The sequence below is a fragment of the Haliotis rubra genome, unplaced genomic scaffold, assembly GCF_003918875.1.
Source record: "Haliotis rubra isolate DU_JTF1 unplaced genomic scaffold, ASM391887v1 Scf559, whole genome shotgun sequence".
Classification (NCBI taxonomy): domain Eukaryota; kingdom Metazoa; phylum Mollusca; class Gastropoda; order Lepetellida; family Haliotidae; genus Haliotis; species Haliotis rubra.
This window is the reverse complement of record NW_025767256.1, coordinates 448,688-471,639: the sequence shown is the minus strand read 5'-3', so window position 1 is coordinate 471,639 and position 22,952 is coordinate 448,688. Positions and strand designations below refer to the sequence as shown.

Genomic DNA, 22,952 nt, shown 5'->3' with positions numbered 1-22,952 from the left:
TAATCTTGTTATACAGAACATCAGAAATGACTAGACTTGGATGGATTGGTTGATGGATACTTGGCTGATACTTGTCTTCCCTTCTCTGGTAATCTTGTTATACAGAACATCAGAAATGACTAGACTTGGATGGATTGGTTGATGGATACTTGGCTGATACTTGTCTTCCCTTCTCTGGTAATCTTGTTATACAGAACATCAGAAATGACTAGACTTGGATGGATTGGTTGATGGATACTTGGCTGATACTTGTCTTCCCTTCTCTGGTAATCTTGTTATACAGAACATCAGAAATGACTAGACTTGGATGGATTGGTTGATGGATACTTGGCTGATACTTGTCTTCCCTTCTCTGGTAATCTTGTTATACAGAACATCAGAAATGACTAGACTTGGATGGATTGGTTGATGGATACTTGGCTGATACTTGTCTTCCCTTCTCTGGTAATCTTGTTATACAGAACATCAGAAATGACTAGACTTGGATGGATTGGTTGATGGATACTTGGCTGATACTTGTCTTCCCTTCTCTGGTAATCTTGTTATACAGAACATCAGAAATGACTAGACTTGGATGGATTGGTTGATGGATACTTGGCTGATACTTGTCTTCCCTTCTCTGGTAATCTTGTTATACAGAACATCAGAAATGACTAGACTTGGATGGATTGGTTGATGGATACTTGGCTGATACTCAGTCTTCCCTTCTCTGGTAATCTTGTTATACAGAACATCAGAAATGACTAGACTTGGATGGATTGGTTGATGGATACTTGGCTGATACTTGTCTTCCCTTCTCTGGTAATCTTGTTATACAGAACATCAGAAATGACTAGACTTGGATGGATTGGTTGATGGATACTTGGCTGATACTTGTCTTCCCTTCTCTGGTAATCTTGTTATACAGAACATCAGAAATGACTAGACTTGGATGGATTGGTTGATGGATACTTGGCTGATACTTGTCTTCCCTTCTCTGGTAATCTTGTTATACAGAACATCAGAAATGACTAGACTTGGATGGATTGGTTGATGGATACTTGGCTGATACTTGTCTTCCCTTCTCTGGTAATCTTGTTATACAGAACATCAGAAATGACTAGACTTGGATGGATTGGTTGATGGATACTTGGCTGATACTTGTCTTCCCTTCTCTGGTAATCTTGTTATACAGAACATCAGAAATGACTAGACTTGGATGGATTGGTTGATGGATACTTGGCTGATACTTGTCTTCCCTTCTCTGGTAATCTTGTTATACAGAACATCAGAAATGACTAGACTTGGATGGATTGGTTGATGGATACTTGGCTGATACTTGTCTTCCCTTCTCTGGTAATCTTGTTATACAGAACATCAGAAATGACTAGACTTGGATGGATTGGTTGATGGATACTTGGCTGATACTTGTCTTCCCTTCTCTGGTAATCTTGTTATACAGAACATCAGAAATGACTAGACTAGACTGGATGGATTGGTTGATGGATACTTGGCTGATACTTGTCTTCCCTTCTCTGGTAATCTTGTTATACAGAACATCAGAAATGACTAGACTTGGATGGATTGGTTGATGGATACTTGGCTGATACTTGTCTTCCCTTCTCTGGTAATCTTGTTATACAGAACATCAGAAATGACTAGACTTGGATGGATTGGTTGATGGATACTTGGCTGATACTCAGTCTTCCCTTCTCTGGTAATCTTGTTATACAGAACATCAGAAATGACTAGACTTGGATGGATTGGTTGATGGATACTTGGCTGATACTTGTCTTCCCTTCTCTGGTAATCTTGTTATACAGAACATCAGAAATGACTAGACTTGGATGGATTGGTTGATGGATACTTGGCTGATACTCAGTCTTCCCTTCTCTTGTAATCTTGTTATACAGAACATCAGAAATGACTAGACTTGGATGGATTGGTTGATGGATACTTGGCTGATACTTGTCTTCCCTTCTCTGGTAATCTTGTTATACAGAACATCAGAAATGACTAGACTTGGATGGATTGGTTGATGGATACTTGGCTGATACTTGTCTTCCCTTCTCTGGTAATCTTGTTATACAGAACATCAGAAATGACTAGACTTGGATGGATTGGTTGATGGATACTTGGCTGATACTTGTCTTCCCTTCTCTGGTAATCTTGTTATACAGAACATCAGAAATGACTAGACTTGGATGGATTGGTTGATGGATACTTGGCTGATACTCAGTCTTCCCTTCTCTGGTAATCTTGTTATACAGAACATCAGAAATGACTAGACTTGGATGGATTGGTTGATGGATACTTGGCTGATACTTGTCTTCCCTTCTCTGGTAATCTTGTTATACAGAACATCAGAAATGACTAGACTTGGATGGATTGGTTGATGGATACTTGGCTGATACTTGTCTTCCCTTCTCTGGTAATCTTGTTATACAGAACATCAGAAATGACTAGACTTGGATGGATTGGTTGATGGATACTTGGCTGATACTTGTCTTCCCTTCTCTGGTAATCTTGTTATACAGAACATCAGAAATGACTAGACTTGGATGGATTGGTTGATGGATACTTGGCTGATACTTGTCTTCCCTTCTCTGGTAATCTTGTTATACAGAACATCAGAAATGACTAGACTTGGATGGATTGGTTGATGGATACTTGGCTGATACTTGTCTTCCCTTCTCTGGTAATCTTGTTATACAGAACATCAGAAATGACTAGACTTGGATGGATTGGTTGATGGATACTTGGCTTGATACTCAGTCTTCCCTTCTCTGGTAATCTTGTTATACAGAACATCAGAAATGACTAGACTTGGATGGATTGGTTGATGGATACTTGGCTGATACTTGTCTTCCTTCTCTGGTAATCTTGTTATACAGAACATCAGAAATGACTAGACTTGGATGGATTGGTTGATGGATACTTGGCTGATACTTGTCTTCCTTCTCTGGTAATCTTGTTATACAGAACATCAGAAATGACTAGACTTGGATGGATTGGTTGATGGATACTTGGCTGATACTTGTCTTCCCTTCTCTGGTAATCTTGTTATACAGAACATCAGAAATGACTAGACTTGGATGGATTGGTTGATGGATACTTGGCTGATACTTGTCTTCCCTTCTCTGGTAATCTTGTTATACAGAACATCAGAAATGACTAGACTTGGATGGATTGGTTGATGGATACTTGGCTGATACTTGTCTTCCCTTCTCTTGGTAATCTTGTTATACAGAACATCAGAAATGACTAGACTTGGATGGATTGGTTGATGGATACTTGGCTGATACTTGTCTTCCCTTCTCTGGTAATCTTGTTATACAGAACATCAGAAATGACTAGACTTGGATGGATTGGTTGATGGATACTTGGCTGATACTCAGTCTTCCCTTCTCTGGTAATCTTGTTATACAGAACATCAGAAATGACTAGACTTGGATGGATTGGTTGATGGATACTTGGCTGATACTTAGTCTTCCCTTCTCTGGTAATCTTGTTATACAGAACATCAGAAGTGACTAGACTTGGATGGATTGGTTGATGGATACTTGGCTGATACTCAGTCTTCCCTTCTCTGGTAATCTTGTTATACAGAACATCAGAAGTGACTAGACTTGGATGGATTGGTTGATGGATACTTGGCTGATACTCAGTCTTCCCTTCTCTGGTAATCTCGACGAAACAGTTTAACTGGTGAACTATGATATGAGCTTGCCATCCATGCAGTAATGGATGCGTGGTGCTCACAAAATGACAGAATTGTAGTGTCCTGATACGTATCGTATCGTGACCTCAGTATCGAGATACGTAGTGTATCGTGAGGACCTGTATTGTGACATCCTTAATCACTATATACATGAATCTAGTCTTGCAAGCACCAGATTGAGACACAATTTCACCTGGCAACTGATGTACGTGACATTGGTGTTGGTGACATTGCAGTCATTTTCAATTCTGAAGAAAGTTTTCACAGTGATCAAGCTTTCATCTCTTGAAGAGGAGAGGTCAGTGAGTGTGTGAGTTTAGTTTTATGCCGCACTCAGCAATATTCCTGCTATATGATGGTGGTCTGTAAATAATCGAGTCTGGACCAAAAAATCCAGTCATCAACAGCATGAGCATCGATCCACGCAATTGGGATAGGATGACATGTGTCAACCAAGTTAGTGAGTCTGACCACCTGATCCCGTTAGACGCCTCTTATGACAAGCATGTGTTACTGAAGATCAAATCTAACCTAGATCTTCACAGGTCGAAGAAGAGAGGGGTGTATGGCAGCATATGTCGAAAGTGTATTTCTGATGATTGAAGGATAGGCCAAATTGATGCACTCATAAAATGCCAACAGTTCCAAGAGTGAGTGAGTGAGTTTAGTTTTACGCCACGCTCAGCAATATTCCAGCTTTATGGCAGCGGTCTGTATATAATCGAGTCTGGACCAGACAATCCAGTGATCAACAGCATGTGCATCGATCTGCGCAATTGGGAACCATTGACATGTGTCAACCAAGTCAGCGAGCCTGACCACCCGATCCCGTTAGTCGCCTCTTAAGAGCACCTTTAGAATACAGCACCACAACTTCTCGTGAGGACGATCTCTGCCGTAGGTCACGTGTCATTAAGACAAGCAACCAGTTTGTGGGAACCCGTCGGACGCGAACCCGCGACCTTCGGATTGTTAGCTCGACAGCTACCCGACTGAGCTGTTACACTGTTGACAGCTAACCATGGGCACAATGTGTTAAGCTATTTCTGGTCCACACTGTTGCACAATGTGCTAAATTTATCAAGTCATTCCTGTGAGTTGCACAATGGAAATGAATCGGAAAAAGAGTAGAATAAGTCACTGCGGACAATTCACGAAGGTTACGGGTAGACTTGGTGTCTCGTGATTTTAATCTACGGACAATTGCCGAATGGACCTGATGCCATTTGGCACACTCGTCCCATTCCATATTCTACAAGATAACATGTGGAGTGGAATGAGCCGATATGCCTCAAACTGAAAAGGGTTGTTGACGTCAGGCGTCAGATGTAGATTTGATGGTGCGTGCATGAATGACACGCTTTTATATAAATCAGAGATTTTGTGACAGAAAAGTGATGTAGGGAACACTGTAAGGATAATGTGGATCGCACTAAGGAACGAGGGAGACATGAGCATGTGTAGTGACGGCACGAGGGTGAGTTAGCCTTCGAATCATTACTGAACAAATGTTGCGTGTGAAAGAGGCTTCAGTGCAAATTCCAGGCCAATTTCCATTAGCCCAAAATTTCTACATTAAACCATTTCATAGTGTACTTTCAACGTTTTTGGTTTCCTGTTTTTGTGTGAAAAAAAGTATTAAACTGCAAAAGGAAAAACAACATGATATTTTATACTTTATCCTGACTCATGCTCTTTTGCTTGTCTTCTTACGAACACAGTGGAACACTTGTATCTCCCTAATTGAAGCTCCCTTCAATGTAAAATCACTAATTAGTACTCACCACGAAGTTGCCTCCCTCTTCCTTAGTGCGGGAAAGGTGGCTGCACCCTCTGGCCTCATGCTTCACTCTCTCCTTATATAGCGAGCCCAACACTTTGAATTTACAGGGAAATCCAAAGTGTTATGTGGGAGGATGGGAGGGTTTACCTCATGAGTCAGGATAAGTATAAAATATCAATTTTATTCAGAAAATTACATATTTTTCCTTATCCTGACTCATGCTCTTTGTTTGTAGAATCCTACTACGGAAACAGAGGTGGGAAAGACCAGAATACTTTGGATTTAAATAATTAGTGATTTAAATATATATATGTAATAACCCCTTTACGGAACTTCATAATGGCACTGAATTAGGATTCCTGCTACTATAAACCATAAGTTTATCAGCTGCCATAGATGGGTATTACAATAAATAGATACTATGATAATAGCAATAAAGGTATAAAAAGTTTAATTCCAAAATGGAGAAGCTACCCAACTGTACATAAACATCAGTACTGGGCTTAAGACTAAGTAGACTTAAGCTATGTATATAAATAGCCCTAAAACCCTCGTGAGAGTTATAAGCTAGATGATACTGGTATGATATATACATAATAATCTCGCTAATAGTCAAAACCCGAGAGCTGTAAGCTAGATGATACTGTCTTATACGCCTAATAACTCGTAAGACTATGTCTTATCGCCTCAACTGACTGTCAACTGCTGTGCGAGGACCATGGGACCTAAATGGTGAATACCTGAGACGCCCTCGGTGGTGATATCTCTCAGATAGTGATTAGCAAACACCATGTCGGATTTCCAAAAGCAGCCCTCCATGATGGTATTTAATGAGCAGTTACCATGTAGAGCGAGTGTGGAGGCCAGTGCTCTGATCTCATGTGGATTAGATGCTCTTGGAGGGTCGAGTCCCAGCAGCCTTGTAGGCTGGCATGACAGTTCTTATCCATATAGATATGGTGGTGCGAGAGACTTCGGTCTGAGTCGCTGTCGATAGAGGGATGAATAATCGTTTGAGATGTCGTCACCGCGTTTTGGAACGTCGTAGATAGATTTTGAGAACTCTGACTGGGCATAGAGATAGGTCAAGCGATCTTTAGATCCGAGAATTGAGGAGAGTGCAGGAACATGGAATAATCTGTCTGGTTGACCTGGCAATTGATTCTTGGCGATGAAATCCCATCAGTAGTCCCATGTGCACTGTGTTTTGATTGTCGCCAAAACGTATCCTCTCATAATCTAGTGCATGAATTTCTGACATCCTGGCTGCCGCCGCTAGGGATAACAGGAACAATGTTTTCTGTGTGAGAAATTCAAAAGTTGTTGATTCCAGTGGTTCATAAGCCTCACTTGTGAGGTGTTGGAGCACTATATTTAGATCCCAAGCTGGAGTGCGGAACTTCTGTTTCTGATCTTCCAATCGAATGCATGTAGTAAGGCCAGTAACTCTGGCGCCTTGGTTAACTTGACACTCGCTCTCCTAGTTATCACAGAACTAACCTTTTAATGTTTATTTTGCATGTAGGTAACACAGATAATCAGCCACTTCTGTGGATGTGTAGCATTTCTCGCTGTAAATCCCTTTTGCTGCGTAAGTTTCAAACTGTGCCACTTGTCGCCGTACATTACAAGTTACGCGGTAGAATAGCCGTAAAGCAAGCATGACTGCTGGCCGCTTCTGGCTGAATAACCTCTCTTGTTTAGACACACTTTAATACAGTCCATACATGAAGTTGGAATGCTTTGGCTCGCCGTACCTGTTTGGTGTGAGGATGTATTAGTAGATTCTGCTTTGGTAGCTCTAGTGTTGGTTGTCCGATTTCTTGAATTAGAATGGGAAACGACGCTTCGCTGGCCAGTATGGGCCGCACCAAAATCAGTTGAGGCTCTGTGTTTGTCTGATTTTCCTGTAACACTTGAGGGATTAGCTGGCTGGCGCGAAACGCCGCACGCCGCTGAGGCCTTCCCAGGATATGCTTAGAGCCCGCTGCCCAGGCTTGTTGATCCGGGACTGGTGATAATAATGTCGTTAGCTGATTGTTGAAGCGAAAGTGGCTTAATAGATCTACTAGCTGGAGCTCCTATTTGCTTGATAATCTGTGCAAAAGATTTCTGTATGGAGCATCGATTCTGTCGGGTGACGGTAGGTGTGGCCGAGAGAGTGCATCTGCTAGTACATTCTTGGCTCCTGGGAATGTGACATGCTCTGACATGTAGGTTGAGATCGTCGATTAGATCGAACAGTTGAAAGCAAAAAGTCAATAGGTTCAGTGATCTCGCTGAGCCTTGTTTGTTCACATAAAACGCCACTGTTGAGTTGTCGGGTATGAATCATCAGATGCTTTTGTAGAATGGTGCTCCAATGAAGTATGACGCTGATTACTGCTTTCATCTCTAACATGTTTATATGGAGCTTGTTTTCTTGCTGATTCCATAACCCTTGATGCCGGTCCGCTTGGCGAAGATGAGCTCCCCAACCTTGGAGCTTACGCCCTACATAGAGATTGGTTTTGAATTCGCTCTGTTAAATAAATGCCTTCGCGAGACATTCGACCTCCTGGTCCACCATAGTAGATGAGGTCTGAGGTGTTTCGTGACTGAATGGTTGTAGGTCGCCGAGATGAGCATTGATGAAGACCTGTAACGGACGTAACTGTAGTCTGCCTCTGACTGTCATGTCTTGGGCTGACGGAGGAGACCTAACAGACTCTGCCAATGTCGTGAGTGGTAGCGGAGAGAGTAGGGCTAGTGGAATGGTCTGTTGGATCTTGAGCCATCGGTCTTCTGGTACGACGATACGGTTCAGAGTCGGATAAATCGAATGCCTAGAAATTGCAGATCTTAAGTGCGGTACTAGGGTCCGACTTGAGTAGATTTACTAACCATCCTAGCTGTGTTAGTAGCTTGATGATGAAGTTTAACCGTAGTTTGAGACGCTGTGGATCTTGATCTACTTTGTATCCCGTCGTCGAGGTAGAACGCACTCGCGTGAGCCCTAGACGATGTAGGTAGGTGACGATAGGTTTCGCTACTCTTATGAATAACCAGGGGACCGATGATATTCCAAATGGGAGTACTTTCCATTAGTAATACAGCCCGTCCTAGTGTAAACAGTAGGTATTTCCTGATTCGATGTAACGGGATGTGTAGATACGCATCTTGCAGATCTATACTGGCCATGTAGTCCATGGGGACGAATTAGGTGCCGTGAATTGAGGTAGATGTATCATGCTAAACGCTACGGGTTTGGATAGATAATCTCTGTTGAATGTGCTCATGTTGTAAATGAGTCTGTATTTCTCCCTTGGAGTTTTTCTTGGGCACTAGGAAAACTGGGGAGCAGAAGCCTGGTCTCGATGTTTACTTGATCTAGTACTTCTATGGCCTGCTTGGTTAGGAGAGATGTAACAGCCTCTCTTAACTTTGGTAGTTGTTGCTGCCTGGAAGCCTAACTTGTGAGGGTTGACTGTCAGCGGAGGCATGGCCTGTAGTTGGATTCGATATCCGTGCGAAGAATGTTGGAGACATATGGGTCTTGTAACATTCCCCAGTTCTCCCAGTGCAGTTGAAGGTGTCCACCCACTTGTGGACGGTTGTACTGGAACGGCTGGGGTGGAAGACTCCAGTTGTTCAACCTGTCTTTCATCGTTTATAGTTGCGGGGAACCTCTGGGTGCCCTGCCTCTTCTGATCCTCCTCTGTAGTTGCCATATGGGCTGAATTTAAAAGAATCTTTTCCCCTGGAGCTGGCCATCTTCCTATCCCGTGCTTTCTGTAATCCAGTGAATTTAGATTTCCCTGAATATCTTTGTGAAGTCTGCCCGATGACGCTGGCTAAGCGTGTCCATCGACTTTATCATAAGGACTACTCTAGAATCCTTAGTGACTTCCTTTGGAGACTTTATCTATGGATGGATGGTGAAGACCACGGGCTGTGTAGAGTGGAGCTGTAAACTGCTCACCCCAGCTGCAGGAAGCGAGGGAGGCCTTGACGACGAGCTAGAGTTAGCTGCTGAGACTGATGTGAGATGATCCGTTAGGAACTGCTGGTCCTTCTTCTGCATAAGTAGGGCCGAGTAGATCATTCTATCATCCTCAGATGTCGGGTCTCGAAATCTGGTGATAAGAGTCTCATTGATCGTTCTAGATCTATTAAGGTCGAAGAACATTAAGCCTTTGTCATGGTTTCTATCTGAACCAGCTTAAGCCAAAAATCTTATAGTTCTTATTCTTGACATCGCTTGATCACTTTGTAGTTATCATTGATCTCTTTGTGCCTTGAGGAAGGGTCCATATTATGGGTTGAGAACTTCCTTGCGTTAAACTGCGGTAAGTGTGGCTTTATGGAAGGCTGTGTCCAGATTCTGTGGGACCGTGAGCAATCGGGTCGATCGGAGGTAGGGTGATGGTGTCTGCATCGTCCTCCCTCATCAGGTAAGTGTGCACCGAATTACCATTCTTGGAAGGTGAAGATAGGTCTAGGTTGTTAACCATCCAATAGCGTATCTCAGCGCCTGAGAAAATGATGCCTCCATCATCTTCTATAACGGGATCGCTGATAAGAGGTTGATGCTCTTCTGATGGTGACCTATATGCTTCTACCGCTGTTACAGGGTGACGCTAAAGGAGACCTGACTTGGGACTTCCGTGAAGACTTGTGCAGTGACCTGCGCAGGAGATTGACGTGGTGATCTACGAAGAGGATCAGGTGAACGAGCAGGTGATCGGCATGGAGAACAGCCAGGGAGATCGTCTTGTGAACGGCCTGACGAGCTGCGTCTATAGGTTGACAACTGCGATGAGATCTATGTGGTGAACGTTGATAGCTTCGCTGGGCTTCTTGTGGAATCCCTGGATGACCTTCTAGACGAAGATGACTTGGAGCCTGTAACTGGTGCCCTTCTTCGTGGAAGACTCTTCAGCGAAGCTTCATCTGAGTCCGGGTCCTGGGGAGCTGCACGCGACTTGACCTTAGCGAAGGCTTCGCTCGTGAAGTCTGGGGTCCGAAGTCAGAGTCCAGGGATGAGGTGATCTTCCTTCTCCAGCCTTTTATGTGAGTGTTGATCATCAGAGTCCGAGGTAGGTGATGATCTAGAAGCCCTTCGCGAAGGCCTTCCGCGAAGGCTGTACATCTGGGTCCTTCGTCGAGCTGGTCTGTGACTTCCTTCGCTGAGGTGGCTTGGGTCGTGGCCGCTTACGCTGTGACGGGGTCCCTCTGGGATGTCGTTTAAGTTGGAGCCTTCTTGAAGGCTCAGGCTCTGGGCTGGTTGTCTCTCTAGTCTGTAACGGTCCTCCATCATCTTCATGATCTGCCGCATCAGGTCATCTGGGACGGTCTGTGAAGATGTAGTCAGTGCCCTCTCTGCGATGGTAGCGACGGGGCCCCTCAGGAAGATCGCCTCAGACATCAGTGTAGACACATCTGGCTGCATGGCGATCTGTGCTGACGCCACTGCTGCCGACACCGGTCGCTTCTTGTGTAGATCGGGTATGATGATCTGCTGATCATCATACAGGCCCAGTTCAGCGGGCGGAACAATCTCGGCTGAGAAGGTTCTGGAAGACTTCGCTGATTTCCCCTTGGAGGTAGACGCTGCCCTGGGGGTACGGAGTCTGGCGCGAGTAGATGTCGGTGGCCCTCTTAGTCTTTGGCTGGCGACGACGGGATGTCTGGGGATGCAGGACGCTTCTTGGAGACGGGCGGACTGCATCCCACGCCTCGAGGGTAACTCTAGCGGAACACCAGACGGGAGGGGTCAGTCCGACAGCAGCTGACTGGCTAGGGTCCGATGTATCGGCCATGGCTAAACCTTGTTTGCGTGACCTATCTGCTGCACGCCCCCAAGACGAGACGATATTTATTAAATGTAGAATTAGATAGATTAATACAGTAACTGCAATCGCGGAAGAAAACGCATAAGGCGCGAGTACAGCTAGGGCATATTAAATGCGGATCAGCAGCAGAAAACGTAATCTACAAATAGTACAGATTTTCATCAACGTAAACTAGTTGAACAATCACGGAGTCCCGTGAATAAACAGTAGAAATACGATTAATTATCAATACATATTGATGAAGGATACTAGCTACACCTCTATAGTAAACTATAAGAGGTATCTAACTAAGAATAATCAAAGGATATAGTGTGTGGGAGACACAGGCTTCTCTCATCCTGCTCACTGGGCTTAAGAAGGAGAGTGAAGCATGAGGCCAGAGGGTGGCCCTCCTTTCCCCGCCAGCTAAGGAAGAGGGAGGCAACTCGTGGTGAGTACTAATTAGTGATTTTACATTGAAGGGAGCTTCAATTAGGGAGATACAAGTGTTCCACTATGTTCGTAGAAGAAAAGAAGACATCCAAAAGAGCATGAGTCAGGATAAGGAAAAATAAATGTTACTCGTGTTTATACAATCGGACATGTACCTACTACATTGGATTAGGTCCCTAACCTAAACCCTAAACCCTTGCCCCATATACACTTCACAAACTGCCAAAGTAAAACACTTTTAGTATTTAAAGGAATATTACTTTGACTGGTGATTTTTATTTTTTTCCTCCTGCCTTTAGTTTTTCTGAGGACAAAAATCGGTAAAACAAGAAAAAAAAATTGGTCTGGCCTTAAAGCTATTCACAATGTCAATTCTTGGTAACATTATCTGTAATGTCTAAACTGCTTTCTGCAAGCATGAAGTCTTTTCTTGACCATATTTAGCATTGTCTTCAATTTTTACAATTTTTTAGACAGACATTTGGTGGTACATTTGGGGCGGTGGGGTAGCCTAATGGTTAAAGCGCTAGCTCGCCACCGAAGGTCAGGGTTCAATCCCCACATGGGCACAATGTGTGAAGCCCATTTCTGGTGTCCCCTCGTGATGTTGCTGGAATATTGCTAAAAGCGGCAGAAACCAAACTCAGTCAGTCAGTCAGTGGTACATTTGACAAACAAAGCAATATACCGTATATTACCGTCTATAAGCCGACCCCATGAATAAGACAACCCCCAAATGGAATCCAACAAGAGGACGGTGGGGTAGCCTAGTGGTTAAAGCGTTCGCCTGTCATGCCCGAAGACCCAGATTCGATTCCCCACATGGGTAGAATGTCTGAAGCGCATTTCTGGTGTCCCCCTGATATTGCTGAAATATTATCTGAGGCTTTAAGTAGGAACAACTAAAAACTTCTGTTGCCATACTTTCAACAGTGCCAAGGCACATTTTGGTATACTGATGGATTTACCTTCCGTCCATCCACCAACTTTTCCGGGAAGTATGGGACGTAATCTTGGACAGGCCTATCCAGATCCAGCAGACCCATCTCCTTCAGTTTGCCGGCAACCGCCATGGTGATGGGTTTGCTGATGCTAGCGATCCTCATTACTGTGTCTGGAGTACATGCGACTCGGTTCTCTACATCTTGGTAGCCGAGCCCTGTCGCAGAAACGTAGACGTTAGCATGCATCACAGACCTAATTACAACCCTGTCGCAGAAACGTAGACGTCAACATGCATCACAGACCTAATTACAACCCTGTCGAAGAAACGTAGACGTCAACATACATCACAGACCTAATTACAACCCTGTCGTAGAAACTTAGACGTCAACAACATGCTATCACCAGACCGTAATTAACATACATCACAGACTGTTACTGTCGAAGAATACGATTGAGTATTGTTTAACGCCGCGACTCAACATATGGCATCACAGACCAGACAATTAACTGGCATTTGGTCACAGACACTTAATTGTCTCCTTTTGAGTCAAATTGTTTCAGCCGTGAAACAAGCTCCATCAATAACAAACCAAACTTAGAGCTGTGAGTCCGTTATAACTGCACCATACTGTAAAACCTTGCCAGATTAACAAACCCAAATTAGAGCTGTGAGTCCGTTATAATGGCGACAGACTGTAAAACCTTGCCATATTAAACAAACCAAAATTAGAGCTGTGAGTCCGTTATAACTGCACCATACTGTAAAACCTTGCTAGATTAACAAACCAAAGTTAGAGCTGTGAGTCCGTTATAATGGCACCATACTGTAAAACCTTGCTAGATTAACAAACCAAAATTAGAGCTGTGAGTCCGTTATAATGGCACCATACTGTAAAACCTTGCTAGATTAACAAACCAAAATTAGAGCTGTGAGTCCGTTTTAACTGCACCATACTGTAAAACCTTGCTAGATTAACAAACCAAAGTTAGGGCTGTGAGTCCGTTTTAACTGCACCATACCGTAAAACCTTGCTAGATTAACAAACCAAAGTTAGAGCTGTGAGTCCGCTATAATGGCACCATACTGTAAAACCTTGCTAGATTAACAAACCAAAGTTAGAGCTGTGAGTCCGCTATAATGGCACCATACTGTAAAACCTTGCTAGATTAACAAACCAAAGTTAGAGCTGTGAGTCCGTTATAACTGCACCATACTGTAAAACCTTGCTAGATTAACAAACCAAAGTTAGAGCTGTGAGTCCGTTATAACTGCACCATACTGTAAAACCTTGCTAGATTAACAAACCAAAGTTAGAGCTGTGAGTCCGCTTTAACTGCACCATACCAGTAAAACCTTGCCAGATTAACAAACCAAAGTTAGAGCTGTGAGTCCGCTATAATGGCACCATACTGTAAAACCTTGCTAGATTAACAAAACCAAAGTTAGAGCTGTGAGTCCGCTTATAATGGCACCATACTGTAAAACCTTGCTAGATTAACAAACCAAAGTTAGAGCTGTGAGTCCGTTATAATGGCACCATACTGTAAAACCTTGCTAGATTAACAAACCAAAGTTAGAGCTGTGAGTCCGTTATAACTGCACCATACTGTAAAACCTTGCTAGATTAACAAACCAAAGTTAGAGCTGTGAGTCCTTATAACTGCACCATACTGTAAAACCTTGCTAGATTAACAAACCAAAGTTAGAGCTGTGAGTCCGCTATAACTGCACCATACTGTAAAACCTTGCTAGATTAACAAACCAAAGTTAGAGCTGTGAGTCCGCTATAACAGCACCATACTGTAAAACCTTGCCAGATTAACAAACCAAAATTAGAGCTGTGAGTCCGTTATAATGGCACCATACTGTAAAACCTTGCTAGATTAACAAACCAAAATTAGAGCTGTGAGTCCGTTTTAACTGCACCATACTGTAAAACCTTGCTAGATTAACAAACCAAAGTTAGAGCTGTGAGTCCGTTATAACTGCACCATACTGTAAAACCTTGCTAGATTAACAAACCAAAGTTAGAGCTGTGAGTCCGTTATAACAGCACCATACTGTAAAACCTTGCTAGATTAACAAACCAAAGTTAGAGCTGTGAGTCCGCTATAACTGCACCATACTGTAAAACCTTGCCATATTAAACAAACCAAAATTAGAGCTGTGAGTCCGTTATAACTGCACCATACTGTAAAACCTTGCTAGATTAACAAACCAAAGTTAGAGCTGTGAGTCCGTTATAACTGCACCATACTGTAAAACCTTGCTAGATTAACAAACCAAAATTAGAGCTGTGAGTCCGTTATAATGGCACCATACTGTAAAACCTTGCCAGATTAACAAACCAAAATTAGAGCTGTGAGTCCGTTATAACTGCACCATACTGTAAAACCTTGCCAGATTAACAAACCAAAATTAGAGCTGTGAGTCCGTTTTAACTGCACCATACTGTAAAACCTTGCTAGATTAACAATGAAAATTTTAACTTGCTTTACCAGGGTATGAAACTCCTAAACATTTCAGCCAGACCACAGGGCTGGTTAGATGTAAAACTTGCCAGCCCTGACCAAAACTTACCTGCCCACAAAATATCTTCATATATTAGTACATGTCTAAATTTTAACCCGACCGTCGGGCAGGTGAATTTGAGAATCTGGCAGTCCGTGTTGAAAATAACCCGTCCCCTGTCGGGCAGGCAGGTATTTTAAATGCTGGCTTTAGTACTTTGGAGTAGTATGTTTTGAGGCTAAGATCTGTGTGACACGCGTGACTCACCTAGGTTCCACACCTGCTTCCCATCCACGCTGACCCCCACCACGATGCCCGGACTGCCAGTCTCATCCTGGAATGTAGGAAACATGTGATCAACACTGATACACAGGATTCATACAACAACCCTAAGGGGCAGTGGGGTAGCCTAGTGGTTAAAGCATTCGTTCATCTCGCCAAAACCCTGGTTCGACCCGCAGGGGTGTTAAAGCATGGCACATGTAAAATCACTTGTCAATCCACTATACGCCGCTATTAACATTGACCCTGGTACAGTGATATACATGGGTACAATGTGTGAAGACCATTTCTGGTGTCCCCTGCCGTGATGCCCCCTGCCGTGATATTGCTAGAATATTGCTAAAAGCTGTGTAGAACCTCACTCACTGATCTTGTGTGATGAACCACTTCAAACAATCTTCCAGTTTGTCCCACTGAGACAGCCAAATATCGAAGGAAAGCTTGAAGTGATGCAAGTCAAAACCCACTTAACAAGTGGTGCTTGTAAATCTAGATGTAAGACTTTGGTAATTGCTGTGGTTGCGTAACAGTTACGTTAGCTAAGATACATAGCGTTCACTGACATGAACGCTATGTATCTTAGCTACAATTAAGTCTCACGGGAAAAGGGATGGGCAAGTGTGTCTACTACGAGAAGTGCTCCAGTCAAAGATGACACAACACAAAAAGACAGTAATAATATGTATTAAAATAAAAGTCTTGGTTATAGAGTTGCAAGTGCCGACTGCACAGTCCAGGTGAAACCTAAACAACAAGATGGCTTGTTGTCACCTCGACAGTGCAGGCAGAAACAGCCATTGTACAGATACAATTATGAGAATTAACAATAATCCGACTGATATATAGGATGTGATGACAATACTTATTAGGGGAAACGATATTATTAAAGGACAAATAAATACAATATTGGTACAAAAGCATATGTGCATATATGAGCACACAATCCCAAAGAGTATTAACATAAATTACTTTTAATTTGATAACCCAAAAGAATCGTCACACCCCTCCTATCAGAGGATTTACATAGGGCCCCACCTGAGGTGAGGTGAAAGTCACATTAAGTTTAAGGGCCAATGGGAAATATAAAAATACATATATATACACAAAGTGGGGCAGTATTTATACCCAACACATTTGGAATATATGATACAGAAAACCGGTTTTGATTGATATAAACAATAGCCACGACAGGACACCTGGCCTGTACGACACATGTGGCTAAGGGAAATGGGGTATGACTGCCTGTTGGATGATCATACTAGTCAATATGAGGCTAGCTCCAACAGAATGTCAATACAAACTAATAGCAAATTTATCGATGTGTAATTCTTTATTCAATCAAGTTTAAGATTGCACACTTGTAGCGATAATATTGACTTTTCTATCAGAATGGCCGATGTGATACGGCCGGCGGGTAGGAAAAAACAATGGCATCTGAAAGCTTATTTTATTCATACCTATAAAAATAATGGGATTGACACAAGAATTCAAGGGTTGGTAGGGTAATCGAACCACAACATTTTTAGGCCTTGTCTGGAAGGGATATAATACAGAGGCCAAAATAAAATGTATATATACAAATGTTGAAAAATGTTGCAAAATTGAAGATGAATACGCTTTTCAATATATTCAGTCAGGTATGCATGGTAACATCATCAACAAACACTGGAAAGTCATCATGAAACTTGTACCGACTGATGCTGACATATTTGATGTTGGTGACGCTCTAGATGTGATTTCCTTTATGCTGCATTACTGTCATCAAACTTACTGTTGTGTAAAACTATAACAGCCTGGCATCAAATCGACAATACTGGCTGGTTGTACGCTTTGAAACATTATACACACATTTGTAATGGAGTGCAATTAATAAATGTGGAATTGGTAAAAAATAGCATGCATACACGGTTAATGCTACAGCTGTTGTATTGGTTGACCTGAATTCACAGAATGAACTAAAGTTACATGAAGGTTTAATAACTGATGCATACCGCGAATGGAATTCATTTAAAGTGTGGAATTGGTAATTAATATTATCATGCTTACCCAAATAGTGAGTGAGTGAGTTTAGTTTAACGCTGCTTTTAGCAATATTCGAAGCTATATCATGAAGGGGACGCCAGAAATGGGCTTCACACATGATTGTACCCATGTGGGGAATCGAACCCCACGACTTCATCGTGACGAGCGAATGCTTTAACCACTAGGCCACCCCACCCACCCCTTTCCCAAATATATCTGTATAAACATAAATCAATGTGTTTCATAAATGAAAATATATATTAGATTATTTGTTTTACTTTTGTACTTTTTCACTCAAAAACAACAAAATCAATTTGAAACATAAAATAACTTTAAACGCGGTATAAAGAGGCTCATGATACTTATCCTGGCTTGAGAGCGCACCTTGACCCTTTGAAGAATATCCCTGGATTTGGCGATTGCCTCTTCCAGCGTTTGTGATGTGTCCCCCTTGTATTCAGTCTGTGCAGAGTCTGGGTGAGCGGCCTCCTCGCACCCGGCGCTGATCAACCACATCTTCACCCCCATACATGTTCCCACTAGAACAAACGCGCACCTGCCAATGACTCGCAGATTCGATGGACCGAGGCGGAGACTATGCCGAGCGGTTCCGTGGCTCCCACTGTAAAATCTGCACAATGGATTTCTTTCAGTTTGTGCCAGGAGCCGAGTCTTGGATATGTTTTTGATATACGGTTTGACATATCTCGTGCAAGCGAATGCATTACGCAACATTTTGCATCACACGTCAGCTCCCCGTCCCAAATATCACAGCTTTGCACTTCTAAGGGAAGTAACTCCTTCCAAACCTCCCAAATTATTCCTCTTTATAATGCAGTATTACCACCGACAGTGAGGACATTAACATACACGAGTTGCACTCAGTGAAGACAGCTGGTGACATTCACATGAGAAATCGACACGTGTAACATAAGATAATTGCTGATTATAACGTGCAAACTCAGCACATATATACGTTGTACAAGGTTTCACAACCTTAAAGCGCTTTTCTAAACAGATGGGTTTTTCGATAGACGGGACACTGTCATGCTCAGCTTCAAAAGAAAAACGTGAAAGAATTTGTAAAACATGAATAAGGTCCTATAATAGATTTGGTTCTTTGACATGAAAAATAGAAGACTGTGTACACATTGAATAAAACAATTATGTGTCACTGAAAATACACACCTAAAATGAAAACATCATCCCAATTCTACAGTTTCGTGATGTTTCACAGCCTATCTGTTTTCCATACATTCAAATGAAAGTTGTGAGAAGCTGGAAGGTTAAACATTCATTTGGGCATCTAAAGCCACCGGGTACCCATTCACTGCTGGGTGAAAAGAAGCAACTTCTATTTTAACTGTCACTTGTGCAGTGATCACTGCCGTCGGAGTAGACAACATCGCTTGTGTACGACGACACCCCATGAACCACCGCATCGACACAGAACACGCGACCCATTCAGTTGCATCTTTATCGGCTCCTGGGCAGTGGTTAAAGCGTTCGCTCGTCACGCTGAAGACCCGGGTTCGATTCCCCACATGGAAGCCCATTTCTGGTGTCCCCACCGTGATATTGCTGTAATATTGCTAAAAGCGGCATAATCCTCAACTCACTCACTCCTGGGACAACGCCAAACCAGGAATACCTGTCCAGAGACTAACGGTGTGACACATTGTTGTTAAAACACCCTCTCTCTTATGTTGACTCGTGTCATCGTAAATGAGTTCTTTAATGCAATCAGCCCGTTCCAGCTCAACAATACACAACGATTAGTCTTTGAATATATATTTGATTGAAACAAATAACTTTATATAAATTGAAAAGCAGCTCAAGCGAGTCTGGGTAAAGTCTACATCGGCTTCATTTGGGACTTTTACATTACAGGTAAGACTTGGCAGAAAGGAAGACAATATGTTAAACCCTACAAGTCAATGGAGCCTCCTCACATGACGTAGGGGCGGCGATATAGCCTGACAGTTAAAGCGTTTGCTAGGGATACTGAAGAAGACGGGTTCGATTCCTCTCATGGCTATGCGATGTGTAAAGTCTATTTCTGACTCCTCGGTTGTGATATTGCTAGAATATCGCTGAAAGTGGCGTAAAACCATACATACTCACTCTTCTACCCAGGCAATCTCCATCCAAAACACACCCCGTTACGCGAGCAGCTATATCTGCCCCTTCCCCTAGATTTTTACAGATTACTTTTTATGCATCAAATTATTGATATAACACTCTTTTAACATTGATAGTGCCCCTTTATTAAAATAGTTAACTACGGCCCTGTACATCTATTATGTGTTACCTCTGTGAAACAGGTCCTTGTAGATATTCATGTATACTCCAATGGTATTCCAACTGTCTGTGTACACGTGGTGTGATAGTGACATGTCCAGCCACCGTGCTGCACGCTACACATGAGTGAGTGAGTTAGTTTAGGTTTACGCCGCTTTTAGCAATATTCCAGCAATATCACGTCAGGGGACGTCAGAAATGGGCTTCACACATTGTACCCATGTGGGGAATCGAACTCGGCTCTTCGGCGTGACGAGCGAACGTTTTAACCACTAGGCTACCCCACCGCCCCGCTGCACATGAAACAGCTCTTGATGAGGACTGTCATATCAGACAAAATGGGGCTGCATACCAGAAACCCTTTTCATCGAGTTTATATGTCATCGTAATCATTCAGATTTTTAAAATGAAAAGTAAAATTCAAATGGAGTCCAGAACAATCCTTAACTTCAGAGCTGAGGCTGTCTATACTTGCCACATCACTGACTTGGGTGGGAAACTGTTTCATAATATTCTCTCGAGTACTGGAGACGGCGAACCATGGTAGGCAATGTGTATTTTGCTGATGAATCATAGTTTATGATGTGACCGAAGCTCGATTCGAACACGCGAGTACAAGATCAAATGACTGGCACAACGGTTTATGTGCTGTTTAACACCGCACTCAGCAATATGCCAGCTATATGACGGCGGTCTGTAAATAACTGAGCGTGCACCATACAATCCAGTGATTGACGTCATAAGCATCGATCTATGCAACTGGGATACTGGGATACATGCATTAACGAAGCCATCGAGCCCAACCACGACGAGCATGGGTTCCTGAAGACCATTTCTAACCCGGATCTTGTAATATCATCTCATTGTATGAGGAGTTTATGCCTTACTTACAAGGTGGCACAGACCCCTGAAGATCCGGGTTAGAATTGATTTTCAGTAACCCATGTTTGTCGTAAGAGGCGACTAACAGGATCGGGTGGCCAGGCTCGCTGACTTGGTTTGTCTGGTCCACTCATGGCATCGTATCCCAACTGCGTAGATCAATGCTCATGCTGTTGATCATTATTTACAGACCGCCGCCATATGGGAAGCAATTTGTCGCATGAATACTGGTGGAGTGCGGCGTAAAACTAAATTCACCCACTCTTTGCTAGGGTGGTACAAGGAAGGACACTGCATATTTCTCCAGACGGTGGCGAGCAAATGGTCACATGCATTGATTGGTCAGAGGAAAACTGGTCAACTTGTCGCATGTGTTTGATCAGAGGGGTCGCAGATCAGAAGAAACTGGTCGCATGTGTTCGTAAGCAATGGAAATATCAAACACAGTATTTCAAATTTAGCCAAAATAGTTGTCAAAATTTTAGCGTAAAATCGGCACATGTACACATATTTCTTCTACACTGAAAATCATAATCAGTGCTCCTTTAACGCAACGAAGGCGGGGCTGAATACGTTATGATCATTTGAAATAGAAGCCACCAAACCATTTCCATAAATTTTCAGGATCCCTTGCTAAAACAGAGCTGTTGATATCCATATCATAAGCAGGTGCTCTTCATCATTAACAAGAGTGATGGTGTCAGGTGTTGGTGGTGCCGTGGAGTAGTCTGAAGGTACTGTCGGAAATAGAAAAACCCTGTTTTTCCCATTTATATCTACAATTTAGGTAGTAGATATGTGAAAGTGTGAAATATCTGTTGAACTAAGTTCGGCCTAACAACAGTCTCAGTGGTAGGGAGATAGAACACGTTAAAAAGGATTTTACTGAGGAGATATTAGTGCAGAAATGAGCAATGCGGTTTTTTCAAAGTCCGAGGAGACTTATTTGGAGCAGACCATGGCTTTATGCAAATTAGTGTGCGATGATATTGTAGAACAAATGACACTTTTGAATGTCCATTTTGAAATTAGACTTAGCTTCATAAAACCGATAGCAGACGTAAAAATAACAACTTTAATACTGAAATTATTAAGGATGTAGATACCATTGAGTCTCACTAACACTATAAAAAGAAACAGGTAGGAGGGTCGTATTAAAAGCAAAACCATGACGGGTGTTGCTGACGGTAGTTGGGGTCGGGCTTCGATTCCGTGCGTGCGTGCGTGCGTGCGTGCGTGCGTGCGTGCGTGCGTGCGTGCGTGCGTGTATAATTGGTTGGTTGGTTTGTTGTTTAACGCCGCCTCAGCAATATTCGAGCTATATGGCGGCGGTCTGTAAATAATCCGGTGATCAACAGCATGAGCATCGACCTACGCAACTGGGATACGATGACATGACATGTCAACCAAGTCAGCGAGTCTGACCACCCACCCTCTTTTAGGGTCTATGTCCCACTGGATACTGTGGTCGGTAATGTCTTTGATGTGATCTGATAGGGCTGATCTGGAGGTTTAATACTGACGTCTGATGCGGGTTTTGAGGGGTCTTGATGTTTCGCATACATAGGCCTGTCCACAATCGCATGGGACGTGGTAAGCCTTTCCCAGTAGTTGTAGTTTTTGGCTGGTTGGTGATTTGCCAGTTGCTTTGATGGTGTTAAGGATGCTGTTGTTTCTATTAAAAAACGCACCTATATTTGCCTGTTTTTTTTCAGGAGTCACTGGACTTTGTGGCTGACAACATCGTAGTCATCAACCTCCCCTACTACGGAATCCTTAACACCATGTGACGTCCTTAACACACAAGTCCATATGACAGGGACACGTGACGTCCTTAACACACAAGTCCTTAGTACAGGGACACCTGATGTCCTTAACACACAAGTCCTTATTACAGGGACACGTGGCGTCCTTAACACACAAGTCCTTATTACAGGGACACGTGGCGTCCTTAACACACAAGTCCTTATTACAGGAACGTGAGCGTCCTTAACACACAAGTCCTTCTTACAGGAACATGTGGCGTCCTTAACACACAAGTCCTTATTACAGGGACACGTGACGTGACGTCCTTATTACAGGGACACGTGATGTCCTTAACACACATGTCCTTATTACAGGGACAAGTGACGTCCTTAACACACAAGTCCTTATAACAGGGACACGTGACGTGCTTAACACACAAGTCCTTATTACAGGGACACGTGATGTCCTTAACACACAAGTCCTTATTACGGGGTCATGTGACGTCCTTAACAC

General features: G+C 43.0%; 1 protein-coding gene across 1 annotated transcript in view; it reads right to left on the bottom strand.

Annotated features, from left to right (window-relative positions):
• Window positions 1-18,359, bottom strand: part of LOC124253939 (serine beta-lactamase-like protein LACTB, mitochondrial) — a 34,679-nt gene extending 16,320 nt beyond the window's left edge. The window contains exons 1-3 of the mRNA XM_046687784.1: window positions 17,895-18,359; window positions 15,474-15,540; window positions 12,718-12,908 (exon numbers count right to left, since the gene is read on the bottom strand). Coding sequence (XP_046543740.1) covers window positions 12,718-12,908; window positions 15,474-15,540; window positions 17,895-18,245 — 609 coding nt within the window. The 5' untranslated portion in view covers window positions 18,246-18,359. The remainder of the gene's footprint in view (window positions 1-12,717; window positions 12,909-15,473; window positions 15,541-17,894) is intronic.
• Window positions 18,360-22,952: the final 4,593 nt, after the last annotated feature.